Source organism: Paramisgurnus dabryanus, chromosome 1, assembly GCF_030506205.2.
Source record: "Paramisgurnus dabryanus chromosome 1, PD_genome_1.1, whole genome shotgun sequence".
Classification (NCBI taxonomy): domain Eukaryota; kingdom Metazoa; phylum Chordata; class Actinopteri; order Cypriniformes; family Cobitidae; genus Paramisgurnus; species Paramisgurnus dabryanus.
In genome coordinates, this window is record NC_133337.1 from 18,084,134 (window position 1) to 18,104,003 (window position 19,870).

Genomic DNA, 19,870 nt, shown 5'->3' on the forward strand with positions numbered 1-19,870 from the left:
TTATCACTTTCTGAATAAAGATTTTAAACCCATCAGCATTGCGGGTCTTTTTTTTTAACACCACAAAGATTTGCAGCAAATGATTTGAACAATGAAAACATAATGACGTAAAAAAATGTTGACACACCTTTGACAGAGATGTTTATTCAGGCAACTGAGTGAAAAGTCAGCGTAGAAAGCAAAATCACTTTATAACCCATTTCAAACCACAAGCCATCATCATGTCTCACTGCAGACACAAAGAGATTCAAAGCACAACAAACACAGGTGACAGAACATCCCAACCAAAAACAAATTGAATCAAATTACATCTACTAGTCAATGAAATCTTTATATTTAAAAGCATTCAAAATGTTTAAGGAAATTAACACGCATATGCCTTCGGATCAAACACGCATCTCATGATTCTGTGCGTCTAGCTCGAGTCCGACAGTGAAACCTATGAGACAGAACTTACCTGTTCCACCCACAGACACATCTCTGTCCGGTTCTACTGCATTCTGAGCGACTCTCTTACAATAACGTCACCTGCGCTAGTTGGTGAGTTAACCTGCACACAGCACGCTGTACCGTATGTGCTGCTGAGCGGACACAAAAATGACACAAGCTCAAAGAAAGTCACTTTACTGCAACACAAAACACGTTAACAGCTGCTGTTAACCACGCAGGTTTGGTATGACATTCAGACAGGGTTCAGCTCAGAGGTTACAGAGAAAGAATAAAACGGAGCGAGTAAAGCAACTCAAAGATGAGCTGAAGTTTTGTCTGAAGAACAAAAGCGTTGCGTTTAGTTCCTGCTTAACATTGGACCATATCAAACCATCAAACTGTACTGTGTGTGTGTCAATTCAGACACGCCTCAGTCTGGCATTATCTGTGTGTGTGTATAGAAACTGGAGACAAAGCCATCATCTCACACATTCCTCACATTTCTACACACTTCTACATTGTCTGTGTCCATAAATGTGTGTGTGTGTGTACGTTTGTTGGACTCTCTCTCCATCTCCTTCAGCTGATGGTGCTCCTCTCTGGTTGCCGTGGTGAGGCTGGAGTCAGATGGGCGTGTCCATAATGGGTGGATCTCCATCCCAGAGCAGGTGGGACCAAAGCACCGCTGTCTATCTGTCTCTGTGTCTCACTCTCATTTTGACTTCGTCAAACGCTCATTTAGAGATCATCAGCGTCTCCTGCAGACAACAGTGAAACAGGATTTTTGGTTATCACACGAGCGCTCAAAGCACCAGTCATGCATGATTTGAGGATCGGGTCCACTGCACATTGCAGATGCTTACATACATGAAAGTATGCGCGAGTGTGTGCGTGCTCGAGTCTGACCTGCCACCGGTCTTGAATATAAGATCAGCGTTCGGCGCTCCTTTCGGATGCTGGTATCGCGGTCTGCGCTCTCTGTTTGTGTTGGCGGGCGCCGGCCTCTGAGCGAGAGACTGCATCATCTCTATACCCAATTAAATCAATCAAACAATTAATTAATCAATGCTAGCAGTAATAAAGCTTGAGACGAGTACAGAGCGTCTCTATCTCACCCTGATAATCCTCCTGTTCCTGACGCTCATTGATGTCCAGCGTGAGTTTCTTCATTCGCATACGCTCCTCCTGCTCGGCCTGCTGCTGGTTGAAGTGATTTGCGGCCAGATGAGACGATAGCGGCACATTCAGGATCTTAAACTAGAGAGAAAGACATGAAGAGTGATCTAAGGAATAATTCACTCCCAAACAAGACAAACATGTTGTTGTCCAATTTTGTTTCTTCAAGAAAACTTTGGGTCACCAAGCCACACCACAGAAACAAAGACATGCTGTGTGTGTGGTGGCCAAACAGCGCAAGGGTTTGTGTGCTGTAGTTTACACTCCCACAGCCACATCCTGAACACACCCTGCAGACCCAAAATCCTTCCAACACACATCAATAACACACACATTCATACCTGCTGTTTGTTGCCTTTCCGTGTGAGCATGACAAACGGCATGGTGTCACTTATGTCAGCGTCAGCCTCTGCAGTACAGGAGGGGGCGGGGCTTTTCTTCAGCTGACTTTTTAACTGCAGTGGAATCGCCACATCCAGCTGATGGACCTTCACTGCCTCTCCACTGCGCTGCTACACACACACAAACACACACAGAGATAAGTAATGCACAACAAGACCAGGAGGGTGTATTACTACGTGTGTATTTCCTGTTAAAACAGGAAGTGTATGCGCCGAATGCAATCACAGTCTTAAGTTTAAAATTTGGATACATTTCAGTCAATCTTTAGGAGTACACCAGCATGCAGATGACCTCAAGTGGCAGTAACTAAAAGACTCAAAAATAATTTCTTTGGATCCTCTGTGATGGTGTTGGTGTGTTTCAGTGCACCTGCAAGTTTTCCAGCATCATCTTGTCCAGCGCCTGGATAAAATCTTCATCCTCTGCACACGCCACGTGTTTGAGCCCGCCACCGCGGATTGTCACCTCCTGACCAATAAGAGCAGCGTTAGCTGAAAGAACAGATGACAGAAACCTCTCTGAGCTACTGTGTGACTCACGTTGTTCTCCTCGTCTGTCTCGTTCTCTTTGTTGGAGTCCGTCAGATAGTCGGTGTTCTCCTCTTCCTCCTCATGTTCCTCTTCCTCATTCTCGGAGCCCTCCTTCAAATGTAAAAAACAGTGATGGTCATCATCATTTGTCACCAACTAGTGAATGAGGTGATCTTCAAAGTAAATAATGTCACAATTTCTCATTCTTTCCGTTCACTATAAACATAATGTTACATTACACACTATAAACTACGTAACATAACACGTGTAAGTCTGTTTTCCAAAACTTTGTGGTTATTAATAAAGTGGGTGTTGTAATGCTGTATGTGTCACTAAAGTCTTGGAAACAAGTCTTGTAGCATTACAACACCCACATTATTAATAACCACAAAGATATTAATTGTTCAGAAAAATGATGTCAGAATCTGATAGCAGGACGCCAGTGCTTTAAGACGAGCTGTCAATCACACATGTTTGAAAACAGTCACCTCTTCCTCAGGGTCATTCATCTCGCTCTCGTTTCCAGACTGTTCCTCTGTCTCTGCACCCCCGTCATCTTCATCATCATCGTCCTCTTCATCCAGAGCCTCGTTCTCCCCCATCATGCTGGAGGAGCGGCCGTCTTTTTCCAGACCTGAACAAAAAAAAACAGAGGAATGTGGCCACTGACCAAACAGCATCCGGTTTCTCCAAGAAATAAAAATAAACCAGTGTTACAGATTTACCTGGAAAGTTAATTTAAAACCAGACAGACAACACACACACACACACACACACACACACACACACACACACACACACACACACAGACACAGCATTCCAGAAAAACAATTCAGCCTCTTTCTATCTGACACTATTCCACCTCCTGAAGGAATGCTGCTCTTTCTCTGAACACGTCAGGCATGCGGGTGTGAAGAGAGAATCACTGAAGCAGTGTGAGGAATGTTGCCAAACAGGAAGTTAGAAACAGGAGCAGATCAACAGGTAAAGCCACACACACACAGTTTTGTCTTTTACCCAGTTTAATGAGGAACTCTCTCTCCAGCTGAGTGACCTGAGCACAAGCTTCATCCAGAGACGAGCACAGCTTCATTTTGGGTCGCAGTAGCTCCAGTGTGTCTGTGATCATGTACTCGATATCGATGGGGAATGGCTGGTCTTTAGTCCACACGTCTAAACTTTTCTTCCACCAGACGTACCTCTAAATACAGAGAGAGAGTGAGAGAGAGCCTGAGCCCTGCAACATCACGCCTACATTTATATTCACCCCTGATTAGCTGGTTGAAATGAAAGGGCTAACCTGGAAGTAGATAAGGAAGCAGTCAAGCTTCTTCTTGCTGGATCCACGGTCAAAGTACTGACCACAGGTGTCCAGGAGGGTGCAGACCAGACGTATACGGAACAGATGCTCGGGGGGATCCAGAAGACTCGGAGAACCGTCAGCGTTCACACCGAACGAGATGAAGGAGAAGAGAGTTCGGAAGATGACGGCAGATTCCACCATGCGATAGTTGTATAGCTCACCCAGAAATTTAGCGCTGCTGATTCGCCGCTGGTTAAACTTGGGCTGGTTTACCTAATAAATGAATCAGATCATGGAAAATCTTTTAATGATTTACACTTTATGACATTTCTGGGGACTGAACCAATGACCTTGACATTGCCAGCATCACATTCTATTACATTTTAAAGTTAGTTCCCCAAAAGCATCACCGTTCTATGTTTACAATTTATCTAAGGTGTCCAATGACAGACAGACACAAAGAAACTTCCCTCCTTTAATGATGTAATGTACTGTATAAATAAATAATACAGTAGCAAAACACAAACACTGGAGTTTGTATATGGACACACACACACACACACCTCCATGCCGAGGCGAATGTCCTCCAGCATGCCGTCCACCACGTGAATGCCTACGTCCTCCTGATAGGCCACTAATCCAGCCAGCAGATTGGCCACACAGTGGATGCTGTTATATTTGACGTTCCAAATGTTGACCATACAGCATATAAGATAACCTTTACTGTCAGAGTCATGCCACGGTAACTTCCTCATCTGTCTTAACACCTGCACACACAGAAACAAGCATTATAATGTGTGTTTATTTTTATAATGAGTGACAAATGTCAAACAATTAGTTACACCCAAATGATTCTGTCTGAGCATCACTTTCCTGGTACGTGAACAACAACTGTATGAACATCTTAGAGTATGATTATTTTTTTTAAATGTGCTATGAAAACAGGTCTCGAGAGTGGGGATTTGACTTACTTTCTCAGTGGTGACCTTTGACAGATCTTTATAGAGGAGCTTGCGGATATACTCCTGCAGGGGCGGTCTCTTCCTGCGGACAGTCTTCTCCATTGGCGGAGGGTTACAGTAATAATAGGCGTTCTCGACCATCGTGATGTAACGCACATCCAGATGCTGAGCCTGTTTCTTACGCATCATTTGATCCTAAAAAACAGTAGAGTCGGTGTAAATGTAGTGTCAATCAAGTTTGAATGCATGCATTTAAACGTGCGTGTGAGAGGACGAACCAGTAAAACGCTGGTGCGCAGGTGAGAGTCTGGTGAGCGGAACAGAAATCGTCCACATGTCTCCAGAAGTGTGCAGGCCATCTCGATATGATGATGAGAGAAATCAGACAGCAACATCTACACAGAGCGGTAGAGAAACATCTGAATAAAGATCTGTAGGTGCTGTCTGTAAACATCTGTACGTGCTGGTGTTGTTCTCACCTTGAGACAGTGCAGTGTGTCGGTTTTGGAAAACATCTTGAATTTGGCCAATTCCCCGATAAACCTCACCGTCTTATTCTTGGTCTCGATGTTAATTTGGTCTTTCTTTCTGATCTATGAGACACACACAGGACCACTCGCTTAAAGGGGACATTTCACAAGACGTTTTTAAGATGTCAAATAAATCTTTGGTGTCCCCAGAGTACATATGTGAAGTTTTAGCTCAAAATACGCCACAGATAATTTATTATAACATATTAAAATTGCCACTTTGTAGGTGTAAGCAAAAATGTGCTGTTTTGGGTGTGTCCTTTAAAATGCAAATGAGCTGTAATATCCCCTTCTGACATCACAAGGGGAGCCAAATGTCAATGACCTATTTTTTCACATGCTTGCAGAGAATGGTTAACCAAAACGAAGTTACTGGGTTGATCTTTTTCACATTTTCTAGGTTGATAGAAGCACTGGGGACCCAATTATAGCACTTAGACATGGAAAAAGTCAGATTTTCATGATGTGTCCCCTTTAACACAAATTCATTTTATTTTCATGTTACTCACATGGAAGCGGAAATCTCCTTTGAGCATCGAGCAGAGATCTTCTGCCACATCAGACATACACGGGTGGAGAGTGGCCACCAGACGAGAGTAAAACGGCAAAAGATCCAGCCTGAACACAAACAAAATGATATCTTAAACAGAACTGCAGCACCACCAAGTGGCCATGAGACCAACTGATAGCAGAGAAATAAAACACACCTTTGCCTGGGAACAGTGAAGAGAGCCCGAACCAACTTTCTGCGATTAGATTTTGTGTTCATGTTCATACAGAAGTCCATCGCGGCCTGAGAGAGGACACATGGACAAAAAAATGGTTTATACGGAGAATCACAGTGTACTTTATATTCTCAAAATGTCAGTATTGTTGGTGTATGTGTGCGTTTTAAAACTCAAAGCATAGGGCTATGAACAGTGTTTTGTGTGTAACTACTCACCTTATCAATTAGGTCTCTGTTGATGCAGTTTGGCAGCTGCTGGATAAAGGCATCCACAATGAGTTTGAGATGAGAGCCGGTGCTGGCCTCCTCATCCTCTTGTTCTGAATAAACAAAACACAGAAAGTCTTCACATCTTATGATCTCAAACGGTATCTTGACTGTTTTCAAGACAAAAACATTTCTGAGATGGACTTTTGGAGATGCTTTGTTTTCTTTGCTCTCTATTAACTAAACCCTGTCCTAAAGGATACACAACATACAGCTACACACCTTTGAGATGCAGGTTGAGTGGTGTGTGTGTGGTGTTATGGATATTGGTTGTCTATACCTTGTTCATCCAGTATTTTTTTTGCCAGTTCTTCACTCTCAGTCTCATCAGCTACGTCCAGATCCAAAGGGTCATCCGTGATGTCCAGAGCCTCCAGCTCCATCTCCAACTCCTCTGTACTGTTCCCCTCACGCTCCTCTGGGACACACACATACACACATTTTTAAAGGGGTCATGACATGTGTTTTGGGCAGACCCAAATGATACGACAATGTGCTGTGTCTTTTTCTAGACAGGTCAAATGAAACTTAATCTATTTATGTGCATCACTAATCCAGCCTTTTTTATTTTTTTTTCCCAGAGAACCATTACATAAATGCTTTCACTATTGAAAAGGAGAGGTTTTAAAGGGATACTCCACTTTTTTAAAAAATATGCTCATTTTCCAGCTCCCCTAGAGTTAAACATTTGATTTTTATCATTTTTGAATCCATTCAGCTGACCTCCGGGTCTGGCTCTACCATTTTAGCATAGCTTAGCATAATCCATTGAATCTGATTAGACAATTAGCAACACACTCTAAAATAACCAAAGAGTTTCAATATTTTTCCTATGTAAAACTTGACTCTTCTGTAGTTACATCGTGCACTCAGACCGACAGGAAATTAAAAGTTGTGATTTTCTAACCCAATATGACTAGGAACTATACTCTCATTCTGGCGTAATAATCAAGGACTTTGATGCTTTAAGATTGCTGCAGGAGGCACAATGAATTTACGCAGCGCCTAAAAGTAGTCCCCTTGGTAACTTTCTATAAGCAGGGGACTATTTTCGAGCACTGCATAATATTAAACTTTTAATTTTCTGTTTGTCTATGATGGAAATGAGCATATTTTCAAAAAATGTGTAGTGTCCCTTTAAGCTACGAAACTTGCAGGATGTATAAATGATGGCAAGACCTGCTATATGTCAAAAGATTAAGGCAAATATGATTCTTAATATCACAACCCCTAATTTTTCCTAAATATACAATAAGTGGATTTATTGCTACTTTTGCCAAAAACTGCAGTATACATTTATGAAATAAAGCATCCCATAATGCAATGCATTATCTAATCTTTTATTTCAGGTAGGTTTGTTTAGTACCTTTGTTGCTCTGACTGCTCTTCTCATTGTCTTTGAAAAGAATGGCGGGAACAAACGCTTTCAGATCAACCAGATTCTCGTAGAAGTTACGAGCATCCTCATCCTCCCAAATCCCGCCCTCCAGGTCATACTCTCCTGGCTTTCCTGGAGTGAAGATATCAATGCCTGGACCGTGGTCTGTCACATACAACAGACATAAAACATCACGTCAAACATTAACATTTTAGCAGAGAGATTTCTCTGTACAGTGGGGAAAGAGACAAGAGATATCGGACCTTCCTGGACAGTTTTATCTTGAGGAAGTTCAGGCATATTCTCATCCAGTAGATCAGCCAGAGTCTGTGTGTTTGCCAAAAGCTTCTGATAGGAGGTGGCGAACTCCTCATACTGCTTGTGTCGGTCTTCACTGAGCTCTCCTTTGGAGTGCAGAATACGCCTACAGAGAAACACAGAGAGAAAGTAAGCGTACAGTACCCCTAATCTTTCTTAATCATCCATTTAAATGTCAAGGATTTGTCAAGTCAACAAGATACTTTCAGTCTGAAATATGAGCATCAGTTACACCACCAGTGTCCTCATAGTGACCTGGACTGACCTGTTCTGTCTCTCAATGTTTTGTAATTCTCTGTGGTCTTTCTTCAGGTGTTTGGTGAGCGAGGTAAAATATTCCCTCAGCAGGTTCTGGAACGGCTGTTGTTTCTCTGCACTGATGATCTGACTGGGCGGAAAGGACAAGCCGAACTTCTCCGAAGCGTTTTTGACCTTCCGGGGCACCAGGCCGGCGACGTCATCTCCGCAGTGCTTGCAGAAGCTGATGATGACGGACACGTGGGTGTGCGTCTCTCGGTCGACACCGATGATGTTTTTCAACTGCTCGTAGATGAGCGAGAGACCCTCCTTATCCGTGAACAGCCCCACGACGGTGAGCTCGGCGATGAAGCGCAGGTCGGTCCGCAGCTTGCTCACGTTGGGCGTCTTCTCCTCTTTTCTGGCCTCGAAGTTTCTTTTCCAGGCAGCCAACAGCAGCGGAGCAAAATCCGTGTAGCGTTGGTGGAACAGGGAGCAGAGGTGGACAGCGCAGCCCACGTCGGAGATTTTCAGCTTGGCCTCTACCATGGAGCTCACGGCCTCACCGATGTATTTGCTAAGGTTGAGAGAGTTGAAGTCTTGCGAGAGGGAGGCGCGCTGCTGCTCTGTGAGCGTGCGGAGCTTCTTGACAAACGCTGTGTTCTTCTTCAGACTGGAGTCTAGCCGGCTGAAGAAAGCCTCCTCTGGACGCGTCTCTTGTGCGTGTTGGTTCTTTACACGGAGGTCCTTCCTGCTGTGGTGCCGTTCCCACGCCTCCTGGTGGAGTTGCTCAGCCTCCTCCTTCTCCCTGAACACACACACAATGCACAGACACAAATTAATCAAACTTTTCTGTCTAGTAACAATAAAGCAGATGTGAAGTATGTGTTTTGTAAAGTCTTATTTAACAGAATGTTAGTGTGTATCAGTAGATAATGCATGAAACATCTCATTTGAAATCGATGATATGATTGAAATGATAAAGCGAACTGTAGAATGATTCCTCTTTAAATTGATCGTTTTAAAAAGATTGATCACATTTTGCCAAATATCAAGCATATTGAGGAAGTTCTAGCACGCCACATTAAACAAACTCACATCAGTTGAGGTTGTAATACAGTGTGTCAACTAGTTTGCATCATGACACAAGCGCCTCTTGGTGGTTAATGGATCTGGTTTGTGTGTGCGTGCGTGAAACAGTAACACGCGGTGTAACGGAGCCATTACGATTACTTAACTTTGACATTTTAAAGCGCAGTTAATAGTTAAACTGGTTAATTGCTGCATCCCTACTTGCCCGGTCCTAAACAAAACTAGAATTATGGCCCTATCTCTTGATGATGGTAACCTTTCACCCTAGAGCTCTTACTTGAGTTGAGCAGCCTCCTCCTCTTTCTGTCGTTTAGCTTCTTCCTCCAGCAGCCTTTTCTCCTCCTCCTCCTGCTGTCTCTTTTCATCTTCCTCTTTCTTTCTCTGTTCCTCCTCGGCTTTCTGCTTCTCCTCCTCTTTCTTCTTCTTCTCTTTCTCCTCCTTTCTTTTCCTCTCCTCCTCCGCTCTTCTCTTCTTCTCTTCCGCCGTCTTTCCTCCGTCTTTCTTTCCGCTCATTTTGCTCTCGTCTTTACTCTTCTCGCGAGATGTGCCAGCCTGTCTCTCTGCATCCCTGTCCTTGTTGCTCGCCTCTTTTTCATCCATGTTTACAGATTTTTTACGTTCAGCAGGCATAACGGCACCTGTAAAACAAAATAAATTGATCAAATAAGTACAGTATGGGAGACAGTACGCAACATCGCAAATAACACTGCTATTCACCAAAATGTGGACATGAAATATGCATTTAATAGGAGTGCAAAGGTTGTGGGTTTGATTCCCAAGGAACAAATAATGGACTGAATAAAAGAGTTTGCCAAATGCACATATGTACATTTAAATTTTTTGATTATCTTAAGAAAATAAAGAAACTTTTTAGAACTGCATAAAATTAGCCTACATTGTAAGATATTGTTATTCTTAACAATTTATCAACCAATTATTTGATTTCTCTATTCACTCTAATGTCTATTCTTTTCCATAACAAAAACAGTGCATACTTTAAGTTTAAGGGCACAATATAAGTTGGCATATTGGGATGGAGGCATAGTTTTCACCGACAGGCCCTCTCAAATGTACATTTATACTTTTATATGTTGCACATTTTGGCCAGTGTAAACGTTATAACATGCATACTGAAACTATGGATCCACACAGCAAATGGGTTCAGGTTTTTCTAACGCACCTGACTGTCATGTGTTCAGGTGATGTTCAGATCACACTAATATAGGAGCAGGACTGTGCATCTTTAATATCAGCAGACCAATAAATATGATTACATTATTGATTGATCATTTATCAGAACCAGCATTAGCACACAAGAACTTCCGGTTCCGCCCGCAGGTACAAACACACGCGCTCAAAACGAACACAGGCACTTATACACAAATTCTCATTTTAACAATATGCTGGGCGTGTGGCGTTATATTATACTTATACCGTATCTCTGGACCAAAAACAGACAAACCAGCAACAACACAAAAACGACAACAAAACGCAACAGCTGCATTAATTCAATCCGTCCAAATAAACAACCTGAACTTTACTTTTTACTGTTAGTTTGATATACAGACAATTTATGTTGTGTACTTTCACTACAACAACAATGTATTGATTTAAAGGAATTGTTTAACTATTTCTTATTGAGTGTTTATGAATTAGCTTTAGCCGTTAGCTGCTGTGAGGCCGCTCGTATGTCAAATATTGGCACTTTTGTGTCCCAAACTGACAGAAATCACGCGAACGGTGACATCACATTTTCTTACAGATGTGAACACAGCTGCGCGTGCTAATTAATTTTTCGTCTTACCTCATGTGTTTGTGTTTATATTCATAAGTTTAGTTGGTAAATGACAACGGCGCTTGATAGTTTTCACTGTCAGGACCCCAAATGTGGCGCCCAGGCGCGCCTGATCAAAAACACATTCGCACCATTAATAAAAGAAAAACTTAAGAACATATTATAGTCGTGATATTATCCGGATGAGTGTTTGTTTAGCTTCGGCAAAAATATATAGAAGCTTGTATATTTGGAGTGTTACTAATACAAGGCTGTTGCCAAAGGTCCTAAATAAATGTTCGGGAATCTTCAAACATTAAAGCATTAAACATGTTTGAGTCATATTGTTTGTCGTTTGTTTGTATATGTAACAGTATTGATCAACATTATCTCTATTCATGTTGTAATTATGCGTACACCTATAACAATGCTATACAGCTGTTACTATACCTGTGTACTGCAGATGGCGCTGTAGACGCACATATACAAAAACACATACGTCCATTAAAGGGGTCATAGCATGAAAATGTGACTTTTTTCATGTTTAAGTGCTATAATAGGGTCCCCAGTGCTTCTATCAACATAGAAAATGTGAAAAAGAACAACACAGTAACTTAATTTTGGTAAACCAATCGAAAAAATAGATCATTAAAAATGTGGCTCCCCTTATGACAGGGGTGGGCAATCCTGGTCCTGGAGGGCCACTGTACTGTAAAGTTTAGCTCCAACCCTCATCAAACCCACCTGAATGCCATTTCCAAGTAATCCTGCAGCGTTTGATTAGGATTTTCAGGAGTGTTTGATTATGGTTGGAGCTTAACTTTGCAGGACAGTGGCCCTCTATGCCTACCCCTGCCTTATGATGTCATAAGGGGATCTTATTGTAATAATAACGCCCCTTAATCTGCACTATCCAACCACGGCACTGTCATTTAGTTTAGAGAGAAAGAGAGAGAGGAAAAATTATTGACAGCACAATTGAGTTTCAACAAACCACCATCATTGTGATCAGTGTTTGCATTTCATCAGCTCATTTGCATTTTAAAGGACACAACCAAAACAGCACATTTTTGCTCACACCTACAAAGTGGCAATTTTAACATGTTATAATAAATTATCTATATGTATTTTGAGCCAAAACTTCACTCTAGACACCAAAGATTTATTTTACATCTTAAAAACGTCCCCTTTAAGTGAAATGTCCCCTTTAAGAATCTGATTATGAATTGATTAAATGTTTTATTGTTCTTTATTTTTCATCATCATTTTTGTCTCATCATAAGTGAGTCTTTCATTGGATTTATTTGTGGTGATAAGCTGTAAGATGTTGAAAAATTGCCTAAGGTGAAATGAAAACGTCAGTACCTTCATTTTCATGTGTTGGAAGCTCTTTTAATTCAGTAGCAAAGCTGTGCAGTTTTAACTTTAATAACAATTATATGTTCTGTAATATTACCTGAAAACCCTTTCCCGTGTCAATCACAGAAGAAGAAGGTTTTGATGTGCCACTGGGAATTTTCCAGGTAAAACATGAGCAAGGACGTGATAATGATTACATGAGGAAATGCATTATCTGAGGATAAATGGAAAGTCATACAAGGACATTACAGCTCATTTTCTAATAATGTGCCATCAAATTTGACTGTGGTGTGAATAAACAACACATTTTATGCAAAGAGGTGATTGTCATTGTGAAGGTCAATTTATGCAAGCACAGATCTTAAGATGCACATCATATACATTCTGAAAAGAGTGAAATACTATAATTACAGACAGTGGATTCTCATCTGGTTTCAGATTTTACACTGACTGGACATCAAACAACACAGGACCAAAATCGTTCATCATTCCTAATAACCACAAACAAAATGAAATGTCCTTGAAATTAAAAGCATTGTAATAATATTTATCACCACAACATGAACTGTAAAGGTCCAAAAAAATAACATTAGGCTAAATAGGAAGACCTTTTGAACAGACATGAAATAATATTCACCTGCCTTTAGAAGTCAGTAAGTCTGTTGGATTGTTGCTTTGCATAAAGTTTGCATTATGTGCTTTCAGTGCTGTCTGACCATGTCAAAACAAACCAATGTCTTTTATAGGAGTCTATAATCTTTAATAATTTTGTTTTATTCTTAACATTTGCCCTCACACTGGCCGCAAGTCTCCTTTAATCGCTTTATAGAGTTGTAAAAGGGTGTTTGTCCACAGCTCCCTCTGGTGACCGGGGTTGGTGTGTTGGACTTGTTGGGCTGTAAACACCATAGTGAGTACATTGCGCTCAAAGTCCTCCATCCGCAGCGACCCACGGTGCTGCTGTCCCAGCTGAGCACTGAGCCGCTGGATCTCTGACAGGGTTCTGGGCAGCACGTCCTCACACAGCACCTCTAGAACATCCAGTTTTCTTAGAGAGGCCAGCTCCTCATCAGATATGTGGAGCGTCCCCCGCTCTGAGTCCATGTACGCTCCAGACCACAAAACCTGGAAAATAACAAAAGAAAGATCCACTAACAACACTGACATTCAACAGATTGATTGCTCAATAAAGGGTCTTTTATTGATTATTCTGGAATGCCTCTGGCTGCATGTGGGAGTTTAATGTCTGTTGCCTGATTAAGTCTGAAGACTGTTAAAGGGATAGTTCATAAAAAATAAAAAATTTGTCATCATTTCTTCATCCTCATGTTGTTGTAAAACTGTAAGAGTTTCTGAGATTCTGTTAAACACAAAAGCAGATATTTTGATAAGTGATTATAAGCACACAGTTGATGGTACCCATTGACTTCCATAGTCATGTGCTTATCAAAACATCTTATTTTGTAAATAAAGAAACTCATACAGATTTGTAACAACATAAGGGGTAAGAAGAAATATTGACAGAATTTTCTTTTACAGCTGAACTTTCCTTTAAAGGGAAACTCCGTACCGTTTTGGAATCCATTCAGCCTATCTCCGGGTCTGGTGGTACCACTTTTAGCATAGCTTAGCATAATCCATTGAATCTGATTAGACCATTAGCATCACGCTCAAAAATGACCTGAGAGTTTCGATATTTTTCCTATTTAAAACTTGACTCTTCTGTAGTTACATCTTGTACTAAGACTGACAGAAAATTAAAAGTTGTGATTTTCTAGGCAGATATGGCTAGGAACTATACTCTCATTCTGGTGTAATAATCAAGGACTTTGCTGCTGTAACATGGCAGCAGGGGTAGTGATATTACGCACTCCCTGGAAATAGTCCACATGGTTACTTTCAATAGCAGGGGACTATTTTCAGGTGCTGCGTAATATCATAGTGCCTGCTGCAGCCATGCTACGGCAGCAAAGTCCTTGATTATTCCACCAGAAAGAGAGTATAGTTCCTAGCCATATCTGCCTAAAAAAATCACAAATTTTAATTTTCCATCGGTCTAGGTACACAATGTAAATACAAAAGAGTCAAGTTTTAAACAGGAAAAATATGGAAACTCTTCAAAAACTTTAGTTATTTTTTAGTGCGATGCTAACAGACTAATCAGATTCAATAAATTATGCTAAGCTATTCCAAAAAAATGGTAGGGCCAGACCCGGAGATCAGCTGAATGGATTCCAAAACGGTAAAAAATCAGATGTTTAACTTTAGGGGAGCTGAAAAATTAACATATTTTCAAAAAAAGTGGAGTGTCCCTTTAAGACACATTCATACTGAGAGCTGAGTCTGATGTCTGGTGATGAACAAACCCAGATGAATAACAGACTCTGGCATTTTTTGCTGAAATCTGAAACAGAGATGAGTTTGGTATCTTCAAATTTGCCAAATAACAAAAACAAGTGTGTTAAGGAGAATGTGTGAATGACAGGCTTGTTTGTTGTCTGACGAGACATTCATCATAGTCTGATATGTGATGTAGACTGTAGAGATCTGGAAGTGCTGGAATATTAATATTCTTGTTTCAGTTTCAATCGAATCTAAATGGAGATTTTGTTTATTTTACTTTGTGGATCTGACAGCTTAATATTGCTGTACTCAATAACTCGACACACTCGACTGAAGTAACACTGAACTAAGAGCTCAAGTATTGATTGTTTTCTTCATTCAATGAGATGATACTGAAAACCACATTCAACTCCCTGGTAAACACCAGAACGTCATTGAGAAAAGAGAATGAAGCTCACGGTTTCATTGATGTATCAGAGTTCACATATGTTAGTTAAGAAGTCTAACCTTGCTCCACCTCTAAAACCTCCATAAATTATAGTATACTAAAATGTAAATGGGATTAAACATAAAAGTGAGATTCAGATGATGAGTGTGTTTTTGCTCTGACTCTGGTATGGCCGAATTCATTCAAGATGGATAAAATCAAGTTCTGCCCTCTATTTTTTTCTTATTGAATGAAGAGTTTTTTACAGTTAATCTGATCTGATCTGTGACAAATACCTCATAGAGAAGATTGGCATCTTCCACAGATTTCTGAAAAGAGGGGTTGAGCAGCGCCGGAGTCCCTCGCTTCACTCGGAAGGCTGATGGGTACAGAGCTGTGAGACACAAAGAATTATGGGTAACATGATTTGACACATTGATCAAAAACAAACACACAGGCGGAGGAGTTTACTTTATCTGATGGTGTCAGAGATGATTATTGGCAGTAATGTGCAGCCTGTGGAAATGCATTTATGTGTTTTAACAACGCACGTGTTCATCAGCTGCACATCTGCGTCTGATTGGCTTACTGGTTGGCATGTAAGCGGCTGATTGGCAGGGGGAGTTGTTTGTCACTGAAAGATTACTCTCCCAGGGCTGGTTTTACATATTTGGAGGCACTAGGCAAAATTTATGTCGGAGGCCTCCGGCACCCATCTAATTTTCAGAATAATGCGAGAGGATGTCAGGACTAGGCCTTAGTTTATTTAGGAAATATAATTAATTTTAACAAACATGTACATTACTTGTGTGCATTTTAAGGCAAAACAGAAGGCACTGATGTATTAAGTTGTTTTCGGTTTGGACAGCTCTTACATTTATTTTAGTCTAATCCCTGTTTGGGAAATCACCCCAAAGTGTTTTCCTTAATCATTTAAGCACTTCAGTTATCAAACATGTTTTAGCCCATTACTTTTCTTTTTTCAAGTTAACTAATGGATTAAATTTATGTTAAAATTGAATTAGAAATTATGCAAAATCACCCGTGTTAAACATTTTAAGGCAGGTAAAGTTTGTTGTTGTTGTTGTGGATGGAGTGATTTATTTAAAACCCCACCATTTTTGGAATAACACAGGATTACAGTTTTGCTTTCTCCAAAGAGTACATTTAAAATGACCACGCCATTTGCATAATTTTTTCAAGATTTGAAAACCAAGATATACAGACAGTTTATGTAGTTTAATAACTCTAGTTTTGTTTGCTGTTTGACTTTAATTACAAACTTTTATATTGGATTTTTCGCACATGGATTTAGCAGTTATGGAGGCCCCCATCCAAGCTTGAGGCCCTAGGCATTTGCTTACCCTGCTTATAGGTAGCGCCAGCCCTGGTCTCTACTCCAGAGGCTTTGGTTACGGTAAAGTGTTTTTAACATGTGCCTGACAGGGCAGATATAAATCTGATAGATCTGCCTACTGTACATAACACTCTCACAGAATAAAGGCGGCAAAGAGAGGACACAGGGGGTGCGGAGGCAGAGCACGATGGGTAATGGCACAAACTTAGTAATTATGCAAATCTTGCAAACTTTTAACGAGCAACTTTAAAGAACAGCTTAACTTTTGGAAACAATAAAAGTGAACGAGGACAGATGTGGTTATGGTCCAAAAAGTTCTTAAAAACATTTTCACTCTTATATAGAAAAAAGGAGCATGAATGTCTTTTTGCTGTCCAAAGATAAAAGAACATTGTGGTATTTTATGGGGGAATGAATGATGACAGAATGAATAATTTTGAAAGTCTTTGAAATTAAATCTTTTGTATCTGGTGAGGTTCACGGACGGTCACATGATTGATGTCATTTGGAGTAGATTATTGACCGAACCTCGATCCACTTACTCACACCAACGATCAGCTCAGGATGTCGCCACATCACAGACATTCCACAGCTGTTTTGACCAATCGGCTGCAGATGTGTACAAAAAAGCGAGTGTTCGACCTCTCACCTTTATGAGTTGATCCTGTGCTGTAAAATGCCCTTTAACTCATATAATAAAACCAATGTGTTTTATCACTGAGCCACAGCAAAGCTCAACCATATTGAGGCTCCATGGAAATGAAAAGCAGACCTGTGCTAAACTTACTTTTGTTATATATATATTCCTGAAAGGAAATATACAGTATAGAACAGCGGTTCCGAACCTGGGGTCCGGGCCCCCCTTAGGGGGGCGCCAGAGATCAAGGGGATCCTATATGCTTTGAGCTCAAATAAAGATGCATAAAACTTTTCACAAATAATTTTATTTAAAAAATGTATGCTAACAATGCCAAGATAAAGTCATTAAATATTCTCTTATGTAAAATAATTATAAAACATTTGCTCGCTCCATCTCAACATGCTTGTCATCGTAATGGCAAAATGGAAAGGAAAGATGAATGTAGAGGGTGGTGGGGCCTCAGATTCTCATATACTGTATGTACAAAGAGGGGTTCCACTTTTCACCCCCTTAAAAAAAGGTTCCTAAAATGTCTTTTTCTCTGGTGGTTTAATAAAAGGAATTTATTAGTCAGACTATAAAAAGTTACAATGAAATCATTCTGTTAAGGACCTTTGACTAAAAGTTTTTTATGGAATCAAAATTAGTTTTGTATGGCATCACATCTATTTGTAAGAGCATACAGAACTTTCCACAAAGGACATTTTATTTTCAAGTAATTTAAAAAGCACACATGAACTGGGACTATTCAGCCAAATCTGAAAAGTCTGTTTATATTTAGTCACTCGGTCATGTGTTACTCTAAACCCATACAACTTTTCCATTTCATGTTCTTTTCCATAATGGTAGCACACAGTGAGGAGAGAACATCTAAACACGGCAACACGCTAAACATCTCCTGTTGTGTTCCACACAATAAATAAAGTTTGAATAGAGGATGAGTCAACAGAAAGTCATTGTTTACACAGAGTACACATCTCAATAAAAGGACTTGTAAATTTTGTTGACCGTCACACAAACACTCCGTACTTAACATTCTGATTTGATTTAAGGACCCACGAGGTAGAAGCTCATTGGCTCCTGCTGTTTTTCACCACATTGCCAAAAATCCTCCGGATGTCAATGAACATCTCTAGCAGCTGCAGTCCTTTCAACTCATTACGGCTCATTTAATTCCAATTAAACATGTCATTGCTCTAAATGTTTGACTCTTCGTATGAACACACGGATATGATTCAGCTCTGGCTGTCCACACACGTCCCCAGAGTGAAGAAATCTAATGAAATGTCAAGACAGATATATGGAGACACAGAGTCGCTGCTGCAGCCGTCACAACATACGGCGGACGTTTATCTGTGAATGTCATCTGACTGGGCCTGCCGAGGATGTTGACTTGTTTTGTTTCCAGAAATCACAAGGTCACTAATCCTTAAATGATTAGCACTTCAGATTCCATAAACAACAGAAGATACAGACACAAACTCATCTATCATTTCTGCTGCCTGTGTAAACTGAGGTCAAACACAGACTTGCATACTGCAGAACAAACTAAAGCTCATTCAGAGAAGGTCAGAACAGAATTTAAACTATATTTCGTTTTATAAATTGATGCAGGCATCTATCAGACATGCACCTGTTATCTGATGTGGTGCTCACGCTCTCTTAGTGTTAAAGTAAATAATCTGGCCTGATCTAAATAACTAGTCACCTGTCTAACTCATGACTGATGTGATCATGTGTCTTACCTCTTCTCCACTGAAATGCAGAAGATATCGGACACATGAGCGCAGACAGAGAAAGAATCCAGAGGGCTGTCATGATGTTTTCCTCTCTCCTCTCAGTCAGGCCTGTGACTGCTGGTTTAGTAAGTAGAGAGAGAGAGAGAGAGAGAGAGAGAGAGAGAGAGAGAGAGAGAGAGAGAGAGAGAGAGAGAGGAGAGAGAGAGAGAGAGAGAGAGAGAGAGAGAGAGAGAGAGAGAGAGAGAGAGAGAGAGAGAGAGAGAGAGAGAGAGAGAGAGAGAGAGAGAGAGAGAGAGAGAGAGACTGGACCCATCATACTCCTCCTTGTTTCCCAATTTCTCCTCCTTCTCTTAAAGGAATGTTCTCTTACTCTGTTTATGTTTTCGCATTTTCATCTGGAAGTCATCAAAACTCAAAGAGTGTCTGTCTGTCTATCTGTCTGTCTGTCATCTATCAGTCTGTCTGCTTCATCAGTCTTTCTGACAGTCACCAATTTTAAGAGTTATTAACACTCTAGGACACTACTAACTAACTACACACACACACACACACACACATACACACATACACACACACACACACACACACACACACACACACACACACACACACACACACACACACACACACACACACACACACACACACACACACACACACACACACACACACACACACACACACACACACACACACACACACACACACACACACACACACACACACACACACACACACACACACACACACACACACACACACTTAAGCCCCAATCACACTACACTTTGAGCATGCAAGTGTTTGACCAGCCTGATCTCACAAGAATTCGTACATATTTTACGAGTTGGCTAATTCGTATGACTTCATACAAAGTTAATCG

At 40.7% G+C, this 19,870-nt stretch overlaps 2 protein-coding genes across 2 annotated transcripts; both read right to left on the bottom strand.

The window, feature by feature from the left end:
• Positions 1-126: 126 nt before the first annotated feature.
• upf2 (UPF2 regulator of nonsense mediated mRNA decay) lies at positions 127-11,256 on the bottom strand. Its single transcript, XM_065273336.1, has 22 exons — positions 11,156-11,256; positions 9,629-9,989; positions 8,288-9,067; positions 7,968-8,128; positions 7,693-7,869; positions 6,607-6,744; positions 6,276-6,379; positions 6,040-6,125; positions 5,842-5,950; positions 5,282-5,395; positions 5,081-5,197; positions 4,812-4,997; positions 4,404-4,607; positions 3,838-4,113; positions 3,555-3,738; positions 3,026-3,171; positions 2,547-2,648; positions 2,377-2,475; positions 1,947-2,117; positions 1,545-1,686; positions 1,336-1,456; positions 127-1,187 (listed from the first exon to the last, which is right to left on the bottom strand). Exons 2-22 carry the CDS (start codon positions 9,979-9,981, stop codon positions 1,178-1,180), a joined length of 3,780 nt encoding a protein of 1,259 aa, XP_065129408.1. The 5' UTR covers positions 9,982-9,989; positions 11,156-11,256; the 3' UTR covers positions 127-1,177.
• A 1,275-nt stretch (positions 11,257-12,531) lies between these two features.
• Positions 12,532-19,141, bottom strand: fam180a (family with sequence similarity 180 member A). The gene is made up of 3 exons (XM_065264332.2): positions 18,997-19,141; positions 15,551-15,648; positions 12,532-13,609 (listed from the first exon to the last, which is right to left on the bottom strand). Exons 1-3 carry the CDS (start codon positions 19,067-19,069, stop codon positions 13,277-13,279), a joined length of 504 nt encoding a protein of 167 aa, XP_065120404.2. The 5' UTR covers positions 19,070-19,141; the 3' UTR covers positions 12,532-13,276.
• Between the last annotated feature and the right edge of the window lie 729 nt (positions 19,142-19,870).

Bases quoted from the DNA above. Each gene is read 5' to 3' on its own strand.
- upf2 (XM_065273336.1), bottom strand. From the start codon at position 9,981: ATGCCTGCTGAACGTAAAAAATCTGTAAACATGGATGAAAAAGAGGCG. The intron at 5,951-6,039 runs GTGTGTTTTATT...GTTTGTGTTCAG, and splicing joins TTCACTGTTCCCAGGCAAAG to GCTGGATCTTTTGCCGTTTT. The intron at 4,998-5,080 runs GTTCGTCCTCTC...ACTGTTTTTTAG, and splicing joins TGCGCACCAGCGTTTTACTG to GATCAAATGATGCGTAAGAA.
- fam180a (XM_065264332.2), bottom strand. From the start codon at position 19,069: ATGACAGCCCTCTGGATTCTTTCTCTGTCTGCGCTCATGTGTCCGATA. The intron at 15,649-18,996 runs GTAAGACACATG...TGTGTCTCACAG, and splicing joins TGCATTTCAGTGGAGAAGAG to CTCTGTACCCATCAGCCTTC. The intron at 13,610-15,550 runs GTATTTGTCACA...GTTATTTTCCAG, and splicing joins ATGCCAATCTTCTCTATGAG to GTTTTGTGGTCTGGAGCGTA.